Raw genomic sequence first — 20,401 nt, forward strand, 5'->3', positions numbered from 1 at the left:
TGAGCCTTACGTCTATACTATTAAATATCTTTGAACAAATTATTAAACAACCTGCAGATAAAGTGTTTAACACTTGGTCTCCTTGGATTGCTTTCAGAGAGACTGAGGAGCTGAATACTTGGCTACATTGATCGATCCTATTGGTCCCCTTGAGGCCCATATCCATAACTTCCCTAGATAGCAAACATTAATTTAACATCCGTACCTTTGTATAAAAGAATAATAGTTTCAAATTAGTTGGGACTGAAGACCAGATCCCTCTTACCCTTACCCACCCACCCCTCTTTTCCACCCCTCCCCCCCCCCTTTTTTTTCTTTTTCTTTTTTCTTTCTTTTCTTCCTCTCTTCTCTCTCTCTCTTCTTCTTCTCTCTCTCTCCACCTCTCTTTTCTACTTTTTCTCTGGTCTATGCTTGGCCTGGGCCTTATTTAGATTCCTTAGTTGACATTGAGTATTTTGATGAGCCTAGGCACTCTTGATTTCATCCGACGACTTGGTTTCACCTGGAGCTAGTTGTCGGCTGAGTGGGAGCATCTGATATATACATCATAAGCAAATCTTTTCAAAATCAATAGACCTCTGACTCAGTTAGAGGTAATTTGTTCTCAAAGTTACAACTATATTAATTTGTTGTTTAATGCTTAAGTGCTAAAGCATTTTATTATACAGTTGTCCATATATTGTATCATTTTCACATTCTTGTATGTGCCTATAATTGCATTTGAACATCTGATTTCAACTATGTTTTTCATTTGCAACTCAATAAACTTGATTTACGAAAAATAATTAAAGGGACTCTGTCACCTGAATTTGGAGGGAACAATTTTCAGCCATAGAGGTGGGGTTTTCGGGTGTTTGATTCACCCTTTCCTTACCCGCTGGCTGCATGCTGGCTGCAATATTGGATTGACGTTCTCACCCTCTGACGCGCCCTGGTACTAACCGGCAGTTTTCCTTCCTTAGAATGAGCGCATGAATGACCTTAGATGACGACGCAGCTTGTGATTGGTCGCGTGAGCGGTCACATGGGCGGTCGCGCGACCAATCACAAGCCGCGACGTCATCTAAGGTCATTCACGCGCTGATTCTAAGGAAGGAAAACTGCCGGTTAGTACCAGGGCGCGTCAGAGGGTGAGTATAGCAATATTTTTTATTTTAATTCTTTATTTTACACTTAAATATGAATTCCGATACCGATTTCCGATATTGCAAACATATCGGAACTCGGTATCGGAATTCCGATACCAGATTCAGAAGATCGCCGACCTCATGGCCGACCCCACACAGGGGTCGGGTCGGGTTTCATGAAACCCGACTTTGCCAAAAGTCAGCGACTTCTGAAAATGGCCGACCCGTTTCGCTCAACCCTAGGTCAGACCTCATCTGGAATACAGTGTCCAGTTTTGGACACCACATTTTAAAAAAGACATTAAAGAACTGGAGCAAGTTCATAGAAGAGGTACCAGGATGGTGAGTGGACAACAAACTGTCCTACGAGGAACAGTTAAAGGATCTAGGATTGTTTAGCTTGTAAAAAAGAAGGCTAAGAGGAGACTAAATAGTTTTTTGCAAATATCTGAAGGGATGTCCCTGTGTAGAGGGATCATCCTTACTATCATTAACCCATGGAGTCAGAAAAAGCAATAGAATGAAAATGAAAGGATAGTCCCTTCTTACAGTGATCACAGCAGTCCCCTACTACAGTGGCACATGGAAACGTGAGAAGCAATGGAATGAAACTGAAAGAGAGGAGATACAGATTAGAGATTAGAAAAAACTTTTTCACAGTGTGGTTGATCAATGAATGGAACAGGCTGGCAGGAAAGGTGTCGAGTTCTCCTTCAATAGAAATCTTCAAACAGAGACTGGACAGACATCTGTCTGAAATGGTTGAGTCCTGCATTGAGCAGGGGGTTGGACATGATTACCTTGGAGGTCCCTTCCAACTTTAACATTCTATGATTCTAGCCTCACCTGAAAAAGATGTCATGTGCACATACCTTAAATAGAGTCAAAGTAACCTCAGCATATATTGCTATAGGTAAATAGATAGTAACCACTTGTGTTTTATTACACACCACACTGACAGAGTTTTTATTATATATAATGTAAAAATAGTTAAAAAAATGAATTCTCTCATTTTTAGGAACAGATGCTGGCCACATATATCGTTTATACATAGCCAGTTTGCAAAGAAAAAAGTATGGCTTTTTGATAACAGCTTTTTTGTTTGGAAAATTAAGGAGCTATAGCATCTACTATATAATTGTCTAAGGGTCACTTCCGTCTGTCTGTCTGTCCTTCTGTCACGATTATTCATTGGCTGATTGGTTTCGCCAGCTGCCTGTCATGGCTGCCGCGACCAATCAGCGACGGGCAAAGTTCGGAAGAAAATGGCCGCTCCTTACTCCCCGCAGTCAGTGCCTGTCGCCCGCATACTCCCCTCCGGTCATCGCTAACACATGGTTAATGCCGGCGGTAATGGACCGCGTTATGCCGTGAGAAATGCACTCCGTTATCGCCACTATTAACCCTGTGTGTCCCTAACTTTTTACTATTGACGCTGCCTATGCGGCATCAATAGTAAAAATTGTAATGTTAAAAATAATAATAAAAAAAACATGCTATACTCACCCTCCGTTACAGCTCGCGCCGGCCGCCATCTTCCGTTGCAGGTTCCGGTGGCAGAAGGACCTGCCATGACGTCACGGTCATGTGACCGTGACGTCATCACAAGCCCTGTGCGCCTGCGCGACAAGGACCTGCCATGATGTCACGGTCATGTGACCATGACGTCATCACAGGCCCTGCGGGCCTGCGCTACAAAGACCTGCCATGACGTCACGGTCATGTGACCGCGACGTCATCACAGGCCCTGCGCGCCTGCGCTACAAAGATCTGCCATGACGTCACGGTCATGTGACCACGACGTCATCACAGGTCCTGCGCTAATACCAACCCTGGGACCGGAACCTGCCGTGGACAACAAGGGCTCCCTCAGAAAGGTGAGTATATGTTTATTTTTTATTTTTTCACCTGTGACAAACCTGGCTGGGCAATATACTACGTAGCTGGGCAATATACTACGTGACTGGCCAATATACTACATGGCTCTGTGCTGTATATTACTTCGCTGTGCAATATACTACGTGGCTGGGCAATATACTACGTCACTGGGCAATATACTACGTGGCTGCGCAATATACTACATAACTGGGCAATATACTACGTGGCTGCGCAATTTACTACGTCACTAGGCAATATACTACGTCACTGGGCAATATACTATGTGGTTGGGCAATATACTACGTGGCTGGGCAATATACTACGTGGCTGCGCAATATAATATGTGGCTGCGCAATATGCTACGTCACTGGGCAATATACTACGTGGTTGGGCAATATACTACGTGGCTGGGCAATATACTACATGGCTGGCCAATATATTATGTCACTGGGCAATATACTACGTGGCTGGCCAATATATTATGTCACTGGGCAATATACTACGTGGCTGCGCAATATGCTACGTAACTGGGCAATATACTATGTGGCTGGGCAATATACTACGTGGCTGCGCAATATACTATGTCACTAGGCAATATACTATGTCACTGGGCAATAAACTACGTGGTTGGCCAATATACTATGTGGCTGGGCAATATACTACATGGCTGCGCAATATACTAAGTCACTAGGCAATATACTACGTCACTGGGAAATATACTACGTGGTTGGGCAATATACTACGTGGCTGGGCAATATACTATGTGGCTGGCCAATATATTACGTGGCTGCGCAATATACTACGTAACTGGGCAATATACATTGTGGCTGGGCAATATACTACATGGCTGCGCAATATACTATGTAACTGGGCAATATACTACGTGGTTGGGCAATATACTACGTGACTGGGCAATATACTATGTGGCTGGCCAATATATTACGTCACTGGGCAATATACTACGTGGCTGGCCAATATATTATGTCACTGGGCAATATACTACGTGACTGGGCAATATACTATGTGGCTGGCCAATATATTACGTCACTGGGCAATATACTACGTGGCTGGCCAATATATTATGTCACTGGGCAATATACTACGTCACTGGGCAATATAATACATGGTTGGGCAATATACTACGTAGCTCAGCAATATATAACGTAACTGGGCAATATACTATGTGGCTGGGCAATATACTATGTGGCTGCGCAATATACTACGTCACTAGGCAATATACTACGTAACTGGGCAATATACTATGTGGCTGGGCAATATACTATGTTGCTGGGCAATATAGTACGTGGCTGGCCAATATATTACGTCACTGTGCAATATACTACGTGGCTGGGCAATATACTACGTCGCTGGGCAATATACTACGTGGCTGGGCAATCTACTACGTGGCTGGGCAATATACTACGTGGGCTGTGCAATATACTACGTGGACATGCATATTCTAGAATACCCGATGCATTAGAATCGGGCCACCATCTAGTTTTTTTTTATAAAGCCTGTTGTTTACTGTTTGGCAGTTGACAATTTAATTACTTTGAAACAATCTTTCCAAACATTATCCATTTTTTTGAACAGCAAGAGGTTTGCTGTTTGGAAAATAAAGACACTGACTTTTTAACTTATATAACTTATTTTTGGGGGGGAGGGGGCACAACAACAGGTTCTCTGTTTGTACAACGAGGAATTAATGGCTTTTTAAAAAGCTATATAAAAACTAACTTTTTGGAACCAGTTTTTGAGGCTTATTAACTTGTGCATGGTAAGGTTCTCAGCAGAAATGTAGTTTGTCTTCAGAACACAAAGGACTGATAGGAGATGTGTGGCTGTCTATCGGCACAGACAACAACCACCTGGACAGTATAAGATATGATGGGTGATAACCAACTGTGTAGGGTCAGAACTGGCAGCCCAGCCATCATTAATATAGTACAGACGTGGTCAAAATTGTTGGTACCCCTCGTTTAATGACAGAAAAACCCACAATGGTTACAGAAATAACTGGAATCTGAGAAAAGTAATAATAAATAGGGTTGAGCTAAACGGATCGGACAAATTCAAAAATCGCCGACTTTCGGCAAAGTCAGGTTTCATGAAACCCGACCTGATCCTAGTATGGGATCGGCCATGAGGTCGGCGATCTGCGCGCAAAAGTTGCGTTTCGTATGACGCTTTCAGCGCCATTTTTCAGCCAATGAAGGTGGACGCAGAGTGTGGGCAGCGTGATGACATAGGTCTCGGTCCCCACCATCTTAGAGAAGGGCATGACAGTGATAGGCTTGCTTTCTGCGGCGTCACAGGGGCTATAAAGGGGCATGCACGCCGGGCGCCATCTTACTTCTGCCGATCTAAGCTTCATCAGAAGAAGGGATATATTTAGGGAGGGAAGATTAACCCCCCAACCGCTTGTGCAGCGATTTCCACTGTCCAACACCACCATTTTTTTGCAGGGACAGTGGAGGCTATATTTTTGTGCATCAGCTCTGTAGCTTATTAGGCTGCCTTATAAGGCTCCATGATAGCTGCATTGCTGTTTGTACGTCGCTGTGCAAACCAACTGCTTTTTAAAAAGCAAAAATCCTGTTGCTCCTTTCTGCACAGTTATCTTGTTTATTTGTCCACACTTTTGTGCGCAGCAGTCCTTTTTATTGCTTCCATACTTGTCCTGAGATCATTGTAGGGAGATTAAAATTGTACTACAGTCCTTGTATTTTTTTCATATATCTTCCAGCCACTTTCTGCCACTTACATTGTGTTGTTTTATGCACTGGGCCTGAGTTTTGGTTCAGTCCCCCCCAAAAAAGTGAGATTCAATTTCTCACAAAGTGGATATACTGCAGTCTAGAGTTGAGCAACTTTTACTTTTTTAGGATCGAGTCGGGTTTCGAGTCGGGTGAAATCGGCCGATTATTGCGAAAAGTCGGGGGGCGACCGAAACACAAAACCCAATGCAAGTCAATGGGGAATCAAAGTCGGCAGTGAGTGGAGGACAGGAAAACACCTACAGTGTCCATTTTAATGCCAAAAACATCAATTCTTATTTCTTAAGCTTCTCAATCTTAATTTACTTTATAATAATAGTTAGGCATTGAAAACAGGGGGTCATTTGGCTAAAGTTGTGGGGGGGTAGGGCTGGCTCAAGATTTTCGTGGGCCCAGGAAACGCGGAATACCTCATGGCGGTGGACCAGGGAGAGGTAAGTATTTCAACTTTGCAAGTGCTGTGATCCTGAGCAAGCGGGGGGGCATTCGTAGGCACTTGGCACTGGCACAGGGCCCCTCATAGTACGGCGGTGTGTTTGACGGCGGGTGGTGCCTCCAATTGTCAGAGACTTTTTTGCGTACTATGAGGGGCCCTGTGCCAATGACTTCGCCAATGAGTATGCCCCCCCCACCTGATGAAGGAACCTGCACTTTCATCTGCACCTATAGTATGCGGGAAGGGGAACCTGACTTTCAGCAGGGTTAGATTCTTGCTGTGTAGAGTGCAAGGTGAATGTAGTGGTCTGGGTCAATGTACCAGCAGACTCACCAATAGTGGCTGGGCAATGGGCAGGATGAGGAGGAAACACAGATATAGGCCCAAATACAAAAGTAGGCTAAATGCAGTTCAAAATTGGTAACAGGACTAAACAGGCGGCATTGCTTTGTTCAGTGGAGGACAACTGTAATGAATGGTGCAGACACAGTTTGTAGGCCCACAATAAAAAAGTAGGCTAAAAGCAGTTCAAAATTGGTAACAGGACTAAACAGGCGGCATAGCTAGGTACTGGGGTGGGCTCCTCTGCTGAGTAGCAGACAGTGGTAGTAGGCGCAAAGTAGTAACTGGTCTAAATGGAGGCCAGGGCCCCTAAATATTTTAACTATCATCTATCATTTCAACAAATTTGTATTGGCAGTGCCATTGAAGGATTTAAGAGCACAGACTACACAGTGGTGGAGCAGGGACAGGTAAGTATTGCAAGTGGTAGAGCACTGATCGAGCTGGGGGGAACACTCTCTCGTGGGCGGCGGTACTGGCACAGGGCCCCTCATATTACGACGGTGTGTCTGACGTTGGTTGTGCACCACCACCGTCAGAGACACTTCATTGTACTATGAGGGACCCTGTGCCAGTGCCGTCGCCCAAGAGTGGGCGCACCCACCTGTCCAGGCAAACGGCACTCGCACGGGTGCATGCGCTAGGTGGTGACCACGGCCCTGTGGGAGGAGTCAGCCCATTTAGGGAGGTATAGAAAATGGCCTATGGTGGACATTCAGCAGCTGCAAATGGTGGAATTGGAGAAGTCAGTAAGAGGAAGCCAAAAGCAAGACATTTTTCAGGCAAGCTACGTGTCAGCAGGAGAATGTGGGGCAAAATAATTTAAAATCCTTGATTGGTTCATTTTAATGAAGGTTAGATCATCAACTTTTTGGAAGTGCATTTGGACAGCAAGGTTGATTGCTGTTAAAGGAACTAGAGAAAAAAAAATCTATAAATCTTCAGCATAGCGAGTGTGAGCGAGCTGAGTGTGAGCTGAGCGTAAGTGTGAACGGCGGTAAGTGTGACTTGTGATTCAGTGAAGAGGTATTTGGAAAGCCTTTAACAGATACCTGTGTGAATTGGTGTGAGTTGCTGAATTGGGGGTAGCTATATTCATAAGGGTTAACTTAGAGAAAGGGCTAATAATTAAGGGTTTATAAGGGGCAGCTGTTTGGGGCTCAAGTCCTTTTTGGAAGTGCATTTGAACAGCAAGGTGGATTGCTGGTAAGGGAACTAAAGAAAAAAATCTATAAATCTTCAGCATAGCGAGTGTGAGCGAGCTGAGTGTGAGCTGAGTGTAAGTGTGAACAGGGGTAAGTGTGACTTGTGATTCAGTGACTTTGGATTCAGGGAGTTTCCAAGGGAGGAATTACTGTCTGTTTTTTATTAATACTTTGTATTAATTATTTTTTTTTTTATTTAACTTTTCTGTCTGGTGCAATCCCCATTAGGAAATGTGCTCCACTCTTGTTAATGCCATCCAGTGCACATCTTGCCACATGTATGCAGTCCTTGAGCAGCCGATCGAGGGTGCATACTGCTGTGCGAGATGTGAGCACGTTGTGCATTTGCAAAACCAGATTCTGAATCTAAATGTGCAGCTGGCAACACTGAGATCCATAGACAATATGGAGAGGAGTCTTCTGCTCACGGAGCAGACGCTCAATGGGACAGATGAGGGGGGGATGGTGGGATGGAGCTGCAGGACGATGAAGTAGCAAGCTGGGTGACAGTTAGGAAGCGGGGTAGAGGGAAGAGTGCCAGGGAGGCTAGTCCTGATCTGGAACACCCCAATAAGTTTACTAAGTTGGCAGATGAGGGGGGTGCCAGTACAGGGGTAGCACTGCTGCAGCCAGGCATGTCCTCTGAAAGCCGGAGGAGTGACTGCTCCAGTAAGGAGGGAAACAGGACAGCAGGGCAGGCCAGACAGGTGCTGGTAGTGGGGGACTCAATTATTAGGGGAACAGATAGGGCAATCTGTCACAAAGACAGGGATCGTCGAACGGTGTGCTGCCTACCTGGCGCTCGAGTCTGACACATCACTGATCGGGTGGACAGATTATTGGGAGGGGATGGTGAGGACCCAGCGGTCATGGTGCACATTGGCACAAATGACAAAGTTAGAGGTAGGTGGAAGGTCCTTAAAGATGATTTCAGGGAATTAAGCTGCAAGCTGCAAGCAAGGACCTCCAACGTGGTATTTTCTGAAATACTGCCTGTACCACGTGCCAAGCCAGAAAGGCAATGGGAGATTAGGGAGGTTAATAAGTGGCTCAAGAATTGGTGTAGGAAGGAGGGGTTTGGGTTCCTGCAGAACTGGGCCGACTTCTCAGTTGGCTACAGGCTCTACGCTAGGGACGAGCTGCACCTCAATGGGGAGGGTGCAGCTGTGTTGGGGGAGAAAATGGCTAGAAGGTTGGAGGAGTGTTTAAACTAGGGATTGGGGGGGAGGGTATTCATTTTATAGGAGGGGAAGATAGTGCAGATAGAGACCTGGGCACAAATAAGGAATATGGAGGTGGCGGTGGCATGGGTGTGGGGTTAGAACAGTTAATAATCTTTAATAATAATCTTTATTTTTATATAGCGCTAACATATTCCGCAGCGCTTTACAGTTTTGCACACATTATCATCACTGTCCCCGATGGGGCTCACAATCTAGAATCCCTATCAGTATGTCTTTAGAATGTGGGAGGAAATCGGAGTACCCAGAGAAAACCCACGCAAACACGGAGAGAACATACAAACTCTTTGCAGATGTTGTCCTGGATTAGAACCCAGGACCCCAGCGCTGCAAGGCTGCAGTGCTAACCACTGTGCCACCGTGCACTTAATAATTTAAGAAATAGTATAATACAACAAGAAGAGCAAGTGTATGCACAGAAATTGGGATCACCACACCATGTTATAGCAATATAATAAATCTTTTATTCAAAGAACAACGTACACAAAACATTTAAAAACATCTAAAAACAGAAAGGACATAAAGGGTCCATGAATACAATATATAGCATAAATGCTGCAAATACGCCAATGTCCCACCTATATTTGGGCATTAGTTCCTATATGGTATTGGGCTCCTAGACATTTTTTGGAGTGTATATGTGGGGTGGTAAAGAGCTGTCAGCAATAGGTGTGTTCTTATGCCTAATTGTGGTACAATTCTAGATTAAGCTGTGTGGGACATTGGCGTATTTGCAGCATTTATGCTATATATTGTATTCATGGACCCTTTATGTCCTTTCTGTTTTTAGATGTTTTTAAATGTTTTGTGTACGTTGTTCTTTGAATAAAAGATTTATTATATTGCTATAACATGGTGTGGTGATCTCAATTTCTGTGCATACACTTGCTCTTCTTGTTGTATTATACTGTTCGTTGGTATGCATATGGTGATCCCCCCTTTATATTGTAAGATTTGATGGTGCCCGCTCATATACAAGTACTTAGTAATTTAAGAAATAGAGGTACAGAGAGGAAAATCAAGTGCATTTATACTAATGCCAGAAGCCTCGCCAACAAAATGGACGAATTAGAACTAATGTTGTTAGAGCATAATTATGACATGGTGGGGATATCTGAAACGTGGCTGGATGAGAGCCATGACTGGGCTGTTAACTTGCAGGGCTATAGCCTGTTCAGAAATGACCGTACAGATAAGCGAGGGGGAGGGGTGTGTCTATATGTAAAATCGTCCTTAAAACCCATCCTGCATGATAATATAGGTGAATTTAATGAAAATGTAGAGTCCCTGTGGGTGGAGATAAGGGGAGGGGGAAAAATAATAAATTACTGATAGGGGTTTGTTATAAATCTCCAAAAATAATGGAAGCAATGGAGAATATCCTCGTAAAGCAAATAGATGAAGCTGCGACTCAAGGAGAAGTCATTATTATGGGGGACTTCAACTACCCTGAAATAGATTGGGGAACAGAAACCTGCAGTTCCAGCAAAGGTAATCGGTTTTTTGACAACTATGAGAGATAATTACCTTTCACAACTGGTTCAGGACCCAACAAGAAGGGGGGCACTGCTAGACCTAATATTAACCAACAGGCCAGACCGCATAGCAAATATAAGGGTTCGGGGTCACTTGGGAAATAGCGATCACAAAATAATATGTTTTCATGTATCCTTTAAAAAGATGTGTAATAGAGGGGTTACAAGTACACTAAACTTCAGGAGGGCATATTTCCAACGGATGAGAGAGGATCTTGGTGCAATTAACTGGGACGATATCCTGAGACACAAAAATACACAAAGAAAATGGGAGACATTTATTAGCATCCTGGATAGGACCTGTGCACAGTATATACCGTATGGGAATAAACATACTAGAAATAGGAGGAAACCAATATGGCTAAATAGAGCTGTAAGGGGCACAATAAGTGACAAAAAGAAAGCATTTAGAGAATTAAAGGAAGTAGGTAGTGAGGAGGCATTAAATAAATACAAAAAATTAAATACATTTTGTAAAAAGCAAATCAAGGCAGCAAAGATTGAGACAGAGAGACTCATTGCCAGAGAGAGTAAAAATAATCCTAAAATATTCTTTAACTACATAAATAGTAAGAAACTAAAAAATGATAGTGTTGGCCCCCTTAAAAATTGTCTGGGTGAAATGGTGGATGAGGATGAGGAAAAAGCCAATATGCTAAATGACTTTTTTTCATCAGTATTTACACAAGAAAATCCCATGGCAGACAAAATGACTAGTGATAAAAATTCCCAATTAAATGTCGCCTGCTTAACCCAGCAGGAAGTGCGGTGGCGTCTAAAAATCACTAAAATTGACAAATCTCCGGGCACGGATGGGATACACCCCCGAGTACTGCAGTAATTAAGTACAGTCATTGATAGACCATTATTTTTAATCTTTAAAGACTCCATAATAACAGGGTCTGTACCACAGGACTGGCGTATAGCAAATGTGGTGCCAATATTCAAAAAGGGGACAAAAACTGAACTCGGAAATTATAGGAGAGTAAGCTTAACCTCTACTGTGGGTAAAATCCTGGAGGGCATTCTAAGGGATGCTATACTGGAGTATCTGAAGAGGAATAACCTCATGACCCAGTATCAGCACGAGTTTACTAGGGACCGTTCATGTCAGACTAATTTGATCAGTTTCTATGAAGAAGTAAGTTTCGGATTGGACCAAGGGAACCCAGTGGATGTAGTGTATATGGACTTTTCAAAAGCCTTTGATACGATGCCACACAAAAGGTTGATACATAAAATGAGAATAATGGGGATAGGGGAAAATATGTGCAAGTGGGTTGAGAGCTCGCTCAGGGATAGGAAACAAAGGGTGGTTATTAATGGAGCACACTCGGACTGGGTAGCGGTTAGCAGTGGGGTACCACAGGGGTCAGTATTGGGCCCTCTTCTTTTTAACATATTTATTAATGACCTTGTAGAGGGCATTCAGAGTAGAATTTCAATATTTGCAGATGACACTAAACTCTGCAGGGTAATCAATACAGAGGGGGACAATTTTATATTGCAGGATGATTTATGTAAACTAGAAGCTTGGGCTGATAAATGGCAAATGAGATTTAATGGGGATAAATGTAAGGTCATGCACTTGGGTAGAAGTAATAAGATGTATAATTATGTGCTTAATTCTAAAACTCTGGGCAAAACCGTCAATGAAAAAGACCTGGGTGTATGGGTGGATGACAAACTCATATTCAGTGGCCAGTGTCAGGCAGCTGCTACAAAGGCAAATAAAATAATGGGATGCATTAAAAGAGGCATAGATGCTCATGAGGAGAACATAATTTTGCCTCTATACAAATCACTAGATCGACCACACTTAGAATACTGTGCACAGTTCTGGTCTCCGGTGTATAAGAAAGACATAGCTGAACTAGAGCGGGTGCAGAGAAGAGCAACCAAGGTTATTAGAGGACTGGGGGGTCTGCAATACCAAGATAGGTAATTACACTTGGGGCTATTTAGTTTGGAAAAACGAAGACTAAGGGGTGATCTTATTTTAATGTATAAATATATGAGGGAACAGTACAAAGACCTTTCTGATAATCTTTTTAATCATAGACCTGAAACAGGGACAAGGGGGCATCCTCTGCGTTTGGAGGAAAAAAGGTTTAAGCATAATAACAGATGCGGATTCTTTACTGTAAGAGCAGTGAGACTATGGAACTCTCTGCCGTATGATGTTGTAATGAGTGATTCATTACTTAAATTTAAGAGGGGAATGGATACCTTTCTGGAAAAGTATAATTTTACAAGGTATATACACTAGATTCCTTGATAGGGTGTTGATCCAGGGAACAAGTCTGATTGCCGTATGTGGAGTCGGGGAGGAATTGTTTTCCCCAAAGTGGAGCTTACTCTTTGCCACATGGTTTTTTTTTGCCTTCCTCTGGATCAACATGTTAAGGCATGTTAGGTTAGGCTATGGGTTGAACTAGATGGACTTATAGTCTTCCTTCAACCTTAATAACTATATGTAACATTCTGGGTAGCCAGATGTGTCCTTTTTTCGGTCAGTATTGAACCAGCAGCACTAAAGACTCTTTCTGATAGCACACTAGAAGAAGGGCAAGCAAGCTCCTGTAATGCATATTCTGCCAATTCAGGCCAGGTGTCGTATTGCCATTATACGGAAGGATGACGTAGGTGTGGGGTCAATTGACGTTGTGGTGCGAGACCAACTGGTGACAGTCTTGCGAGATGTGTTGATGAAACAGGCCCTGCGAGAGCGCATGCGCGTAAATATGACCTTCCCTGAGGTCGGGAGTGAGGCACACACACGCAAGCAAGAGCAAGGGGTGCTAGTGCCAGTGGGGAAGGTATGGAGCGGGGAGGTAACAGTCCCTCAATGGGTAGAAGACTTGAATAAGGAGGTTAAGCGGGTCCGTGAGGAAGTGGCTGCATATAAGAAAACCCCTACTGCAGAGTACAGCCCTCCGGTGCGAGAAAGAGAGACCACCCCCCAAAGTGAGACTAGTGCCGCTCGGTAAAGAAGACTGCCGACATGCTACAATTGCGGAGCACCCAGTCAGAATGAAGAGAAGATGACATGGACCTGGGATTCCCGGTTGAAGATAAGAAGAATCTGGGAAGAGATTGAGAGTCTGGGGAAAGCCCTGACTGCCGTTTTGGGGATCAGCGGCATACCCCGAGGTAAAGTGCGGAAGCAGCGAGAAAGAGATAGTGGAGAGGTGCGTTGCATGAAGAAGGTTTTATTGGTGGCCCCAGAGTGTAACTCCGTATCCTGGTGTGAAGATCAACCGCAGATGAGAGATGTCTCTCGCCGAGGTCGAAGATCCAGACTAAAGCGCCCTCCAGACAGATGCAGACATGAGTGCTGGTTGTGCAGAAGGGTGGGACACATGTCCAGAAATTGCACTACCCAAGAAGAGTGGTGGCAGAGATCCGCTCACCCCTCTGAGGGTCCTGCTAAGTGGAGGAAACAACGCCTCTGGAGGGAGTGGTACGGCAGGAAGAGAAGAGCCCCACCTAGAGCAAGACAGTACTACAATTTCGGACGCCCAGGAGAAGGGGAGAAAGTGCCAAGTGTTCCTGCGACGCTCGTTTTCAAGGTCCTAGTTGATGAGAAGGAGGAACCACTGATGTCGTCACCTGAGATGAAGAGTATGCTGGCTGTCAGCTCACCAGTTTCTGATCGGACAGAGGAAATGGAACAGCTGTGTGAGACAGGGCGTGTGGCTGAGAAGCCCTGGGAAGTGATACCCGCAGAGCCCGGCGCAGATGACGAAGAGTCCGGCCTGCATGGTCTTAATTCATCTGATTCTAGTTTCAATGAGAATGCTCATGTCAAAGAGAGGGGGAGCTATGGAGAAGAATTACTTGTACTAAGCCCCCAGACTGAGGAGCCCGGGCAAGAAGTCCCTAAAGTTTCCGATAACGACAAGGAAAAGGATGAATCGTCTATGCAAGCATCTGCTAGCGGCAAAGCCAAAAAAAAAGAAGAAAAAGAAGAAGAGGACAGTGGATGCCGTTGGAAAAATGTAATGTGACAACACAAAATTCATCTGAGGAATTTTCTTCTATGCCTGCAGATGAGGTAGAGGAAGAATATCTCAACCTGACTGATGAACAACTCCTCGACCATTTAGTTTGGCAGTATGTAAAAGAAGAAAGGCAGAAGGAGATGCGAGAATTGCAGGTATCTGACTCCCTCAAAAGAACAAAGAGAACCACGAAGAGTCCTCGCCCATGGAATGGCGTGCTTCAAGAGAGGGGGAAGGTAAGGAGGTTGCTTTCCCTGCTCCTTACCTGGAACCACTTAGTCAGACAGCTGGGTTGTCGGGGGGCTGACTTTCTGCTCTGGACAGAAGGGACCATGTGAATGCTGGGGGCAGAGAGGAAGAGAGAGGGGTGTGGTCAGAAAAAAGCGGGCAAGCAGAGTGCGTGAGACAGAGGGGACAGCGCACCAGAGAGAAAGCAGGCTGCAGCGCCATGCTCTCCGAGAGAGAGTGCTCCCCGTGAGGGCACTGAGGCTGAGATACCAGCCATAGTGAAGGCTGGATGTGAGAGTGTGGACTTGGAAGCCTCCATAATCAGAAAGGCGTATTCCCTGACAGTGACCTGAGCGCGCAGCCCCAGTGACTGCAGTGACAAGCCAGGATCCCTGAGTGTGACAAACTGCTCAGTGTGTGTGTAGCATTGATACTGCGGAAAGACTGCCAGGCTAATATACAGAGACTCGCAGCAGAGTGGCTGATTTACTTCCTGCTTCCAGCTTCACTGGGAGAAAAGACTGCAAAGACTTAACCTCGCACTCTCCAGTTCCCAGGAGACAGAGGAGAAACTTCAGGATCTCAAGCGCTGCTGGTGACTGTACCCACATTGGAATAAGGACCCTCCAGTCAGGACCTCCCTGGATTGATAAGTTACAAGAACACTCGTTAACCATTTTGATTGCGCTTAACTGTTTACTTTATCTCTATTAACCCCCTGTTTACTCCCTGCGAGGAGAATCTTACTCCTGTTAATAAATTCCCCTCAACAGTTGGTCTGGCTGTTCCGTGGTGACATACTCTACCCTGCTCTACACATTAGCACTGGCAACTGCAGAATAGAATAAAACACAATGGACAGCCAGACAGATGCTAGGATGTTCTAATTGGTATCAGCCATAGGTGAATGAAAATTCACACTGATCCATGTCTAATTTATTTTGCCAAATATAAGGTTTTCAAAGTTTTCCACATTTGCGGAAGGCAATCTGGTTTGCTTAGTCATGAAAAAGACAACTTCCATGCTAAAAAATAACTTCCTTGTACTACTCTGGAGGCTGGAAAAAACTGTACACCCATGGTAAACTGTGCCAGTTATTGTTACTGAGCCAATCTGCTGACCAGAAATCCATGGAGTTGTGGCTCCATGGTATCGGGTTGCTAAAGGAAGGACACAGTGAAGATATGACTAAACCTGGATAATCTGGTGATAGATCTCTGTTTGCTATTTTGTCAGGTTGGCACAGTGGCAGATGAAACATCTGATGCATCATATTGTATATATTATAATTGCTGCTGCTTCAGCTACTTGTAGCCGGAATACTGGCACAGGCGGGGTTGCAGGATCTCCTGGTAACACATAGGGTTGGCAGTTGTCTGCTCAGCAGTAAGCTTCATTGAGCAGGGAACACAGCTTATCCTTATAATGTGTAAGTTGTGTCTCTCTTTGTGAAGCCAGAAAAAATGTCTCATTTTGCTTTCATCGAGGAATCTTTTGCTTGATGCTAACGTTATTGGTCTAGTGAGGGTCTAGAAGTATCCTTTGTCATCAAAGTCAATTTTGTCATCATCATTAATTTCACACTTTCACACTAATCATCAACCTTGCCCATGCCTGTACCTGGAATAAATCGATGTCCCTATCCATATCTATCTGCTACTGATTTTCCTCCCCAATCTTTCACATCCTCCTGCATGCAACATTTAAGAGTTATCATCTTTAAGGGTCCTAAAAAGCTCCAATATGGCCATGAACACATAGAAGTTTCTGTTCTTTCTGCATCTATTGTTCTGTCTTTGTTAGTGCTTTTTTTCAATATAAATAAATGAGAGAAGGATGACATCATTGAAGCACCTCTAGACCCAACTGAAAAATTTAGTAGCCCAATTGAAAAGCTTCGGTAGGCGACATATCAGCTGCCAAATGCAAATTTTTAAGTAACCCAAGCTCCACTTTGCCTGCCGTATGATATAATCAGTAAGTGTTGCAGGCGGCTTTTGAGACCTTTCAACATATGAAGCTCTGAATTCCATCATGTTGCAACATTGAAGATCAGGAGGTGCTCAGGCAGACCATTTTGTTTTTGATTTCCCACATAAGAATGACTGAAATGTCCAAGAACTCTTCTCGCTATGTCTACCACTTATTTAAGTTGGTTTATTTCTTTAAGAAATCTATCATGAGATTTTGTGTTTAATGCATAGCAGCAACTTGTGCGCTGTATGGCTTTTGTTGCACATGCTAATTAGCTGTAAAACAGCTTGACAACACTTAAACTTACAAGAATAAAAAGAATGAGGAGAGGATGCAATATTCTGCCCTATTGATGTTGGTAATGCCCTGTTGATTTAGGAGAATGATGAAGAGGTATATAAGACAATATTCTCTATATTTTGAATTTGTCTACCATATTATGGTTCTTTCTCGATACCAAGGTCAGCCTTCTCTGACTGATTCCATCCTCTCATTGTGTAAAATGCGTGGCAAGTATTTTTGGTAATTCACGTGAAGGGAATTGGAAATTATTCAAGTTCATTGAGTCCAGCGAATGTCCAACAAAATTGATAATAATTTAATTTTCATCCAATATATTAATTTATTTCTACATTTTATGCATATGAATATGTATAATGGATGAATATCAGTCCCTCAATGCCAAAGTGCAGTCTTAAAGCATAAAAACTTTAATAATGTACAATAGTATTTCACTAGTATTAAAGGGAATCTGTCCTTAGATTTTTGCATCCTCATCTGAGAGCAGTGTACTGTAGGCAAAAAAGGTAAATCCAACAATGTATCATTTAGATTACTGGATGCAGCCATTTTGACATAATCAGAGCTTTTAGATTTAGAATGATGCAGAGCTGAAAAAGCTGTCCTCGCCCCACCAGGCTCTCTGTGTACATAGTTATAGACAGTGAGGTTCTCCTCACAGGAGAGGGGGTTGCCAGACTAGTGCAGCCCACCAATGTAAATTTCTGAATGATAAATCCTTCACAGTCAATAAGCTCTTTTTATACAATGTTTATAGACCCTGAGCTGCTTATGAACGAAGGAGGTGGAGTCTGCTGTGCCCAGGATAAGCTCCTGGTGCTAAAACAATAATTACAAGTAACAAAACCAGGGAGCTTGATAAGAGAGGCATCCCTGAAATCTGTTTCAGCCTCTTTCTCCTGCTGACTTCAGATTACACAGCAAAAACCTGCTCACAGATTCCTTTTAATGTATCACACACAAAACCATATTTAAGAGTAATTAGAACACATAGTAAGAAATACTGGACACTACAGACAACAAATCATGCATAAATGCAAATATTTTCTACTTATTTTATTATCTCAAAATGTAGAACCCATCTTTAATCTTTGAACACCTTTCTATTTTAGTCTTATTAGAAGTAAGCAGTCAAAGTTTGAAGAAAACATTTAGGTAAAATGGTAACATGCACCATTCAGTGGTACCTAGAAGATCATAATTATAATCTTATCAAATTCGAGTAATATTCTGATTCTACAAAACACAACCACATCTACCATTAGGATCTATTCAAGGAATCAAGATTCATTAGTTTTTTTCTTCATCTTTAAGCTTTCATGCTCATCTTTTCATGTCACGTTCTCTTCCAAATACTGAAACAGGACATGAACATCTGCTGGTAAAGTCCATCTGTGCTTAAGAACATGCAGTGCATGCTGAAATCACATATGGTTCTGTCCAGCTTTTGTTTGAGAAAGTAAGCCAATAGACCTGACCCTAACCTTGGCAGACCAGTATCTATATAACACACAGCTGTTTTTTAATTATTTTATTGAGGAGTGCCATTTTGCATGCAATACATGAGTTTGCATTAGTTACAGTGCTGTGAACTGCACATTACATATCTATGGGATCCAATACTCACATGAGGACCAGGAGATCCAGAGAGACCTTGTGGACCGGGAGCTCCAGCATCGCCCTTCTGACCAGGCTCTCCAGGCTCTCCTTTAACACCAGGTTGTCCATCTGGTCCCTTAAAATTAAACAATTTATTTTTTTCATGAAATAAAATTAAAAATATTTTATTTCTTCAGTGGCCAATAAGCTTTATTCTATACTGAATATACCATCATCACTGCTATGGTTTCATAGTAAGTGTGCCTAAGAAATGTGCAGCATAACTGCTGTGTTTCTCCAAAAATTAGACAGGGTCTAATATTATTTTTGCTCTGAAAGATGGGTTAGGGTTTATTTTTTGGGATGTCTTATTTTTTTCTATTAACAACAAACAACATTTATTCTTAAACAAATAAATCAATATTTATTCAATTATAATCGTGTCATCATACACATTTATATACAAACACACAATGCACATACAGTACATTCTAGCCTGTTTCCTTTTCAGTTCCTCTAGACTCCTGCAGTCATATGACCATTATGTCACCAAAGCAGTCTAACCTCAGAATAAAAATGCTGGGGGCCTCTAAGAAAGTGGGGTTCCTGAGAAATTGCCCATTCACCCTGCTTACTCCTAACTCTAGCCCTGCATACCAGCCTGTCTCCTCCATAGTTCCTTGAGACTTCTGCAGTTTAATGACTTTTGGTTACATCATGGTCACATTAATGTAATGTCACCAAAGGTCCTTCAGCAGTTTTAACTTTGCAATAAGAATGCTAGGGACCCCGAAGAGAGTGAGGGCCCTGGGCAATTGATAAGTTCACCCCCCACCCAACTAAGTCGTGACTGTGTCTAGGGCTTATTTTTTGGAGTAGGACTTATTTTTCAAGCATGCCCCAAAAATCATCTAAAATCATGGTAAGGCTTGTTATCAGGATAGGCCTTATTTTTTCAGGGGAAAATTTTTGTATCATTTTTATCATTAAATACGGTAAATAATTCAATATTTATACATTTTATTTGAACAAGGTGAATAATTTTTAACCTCTTATCAGAACAAACTTAAAGCATTGCATCAGAGTGTTAATAACATTGTATTTGTTGCCACATTGTAGAGCATATTTAGCTGCACTGTGCTTAAACTGACGACAGCAGCAACAGTCTTTTTTCATGACATGACATAGTCATGCATGTTTTCAATCAAAGCACCAAAAACGGAAGGTGACACATCGTAACTTAAAAATATGTTATGCATTAAAGCACATGCATAAAAAGTTCATACCGGTGGTCCAGCAAATCCAACAGGACCTGTGGGACCATTTTCCCCTCGTGAACCCTGAAAGAAAAACAGAAGGAAAAAAATGATCATGACTTTGCCATTATGAATAAGTACTCTTAATTATGCTCTATTCGTGTCTGCAAATTGAGATACTGATTTGGCTTTTATCCTAAGTCTTATTGCAAGACTCGCTTTATTGTGATTCGGGTTGATTGTGACTTGTAGGATCACTACTTCCAACAGGTGGCGCTATATAAAGTTCAAGTCCACTTTTTTTCTGAAGAGGCAATTTGCATGTTAAATTTCCCAGAGAAGCATTGCACGGCGAAAAAGCCTCCTTACCATAACAAGCCAGAGATGGTATGTCACTCTCCACAAGGAGAAACCCTTAGACCTCAGTCTAGAGCCTCTCACCTATTCAAATCAGTTAAAAATCTTTATTTATAATAATCTTGATTTTTATATAGCGCT

At 42.9% G+C, this 20,401-nt stretch overlaps 1 protein-coding gene across 1 annotated transcript in view; it reads right to left on the reverse strand.

The window, feature by feature from the left end:
• Positions 1 to 20,401, reverse strand: part of COL5A2 (collagen type V alpha 2 chain) — a 525,281-nt gene that overhangs the window by 91,826 nt on the left and 413,054 nt on the right. The window contains exons 38-39 of the mRNA XM_069733787.1: positions 19,934 to 19,987; positions 18,676 to 18,783 (exon numbers count right to left, since the gene is read on the reverse strand). Coding sequence (XP_069589888.1) covers positions 18,676 to 18,783; positions 19,934 to 19,987 — 162 coding nt within the window. The remainder of the gene's footprint in view (positions 1 to 18,675; positions 18,784 to 19,933; positions 19,988 to 20,401) is intronic.

This window comes from Ranitomeya imitator, chromosome 7 (genome assembly GCF_032444005.1).
Source record: "Ranitomeya imitator isolate aRanImi1 chromosome 7, aRanImi1.pri, whole genome shotgun sequence".
Classification (NCBI taxonomy): Eukaryota; Metazoa; Chordata; class Amphibia; order Anura; family Dendrobatidae; genus Ranitomeya; species Ranitomeya imitator.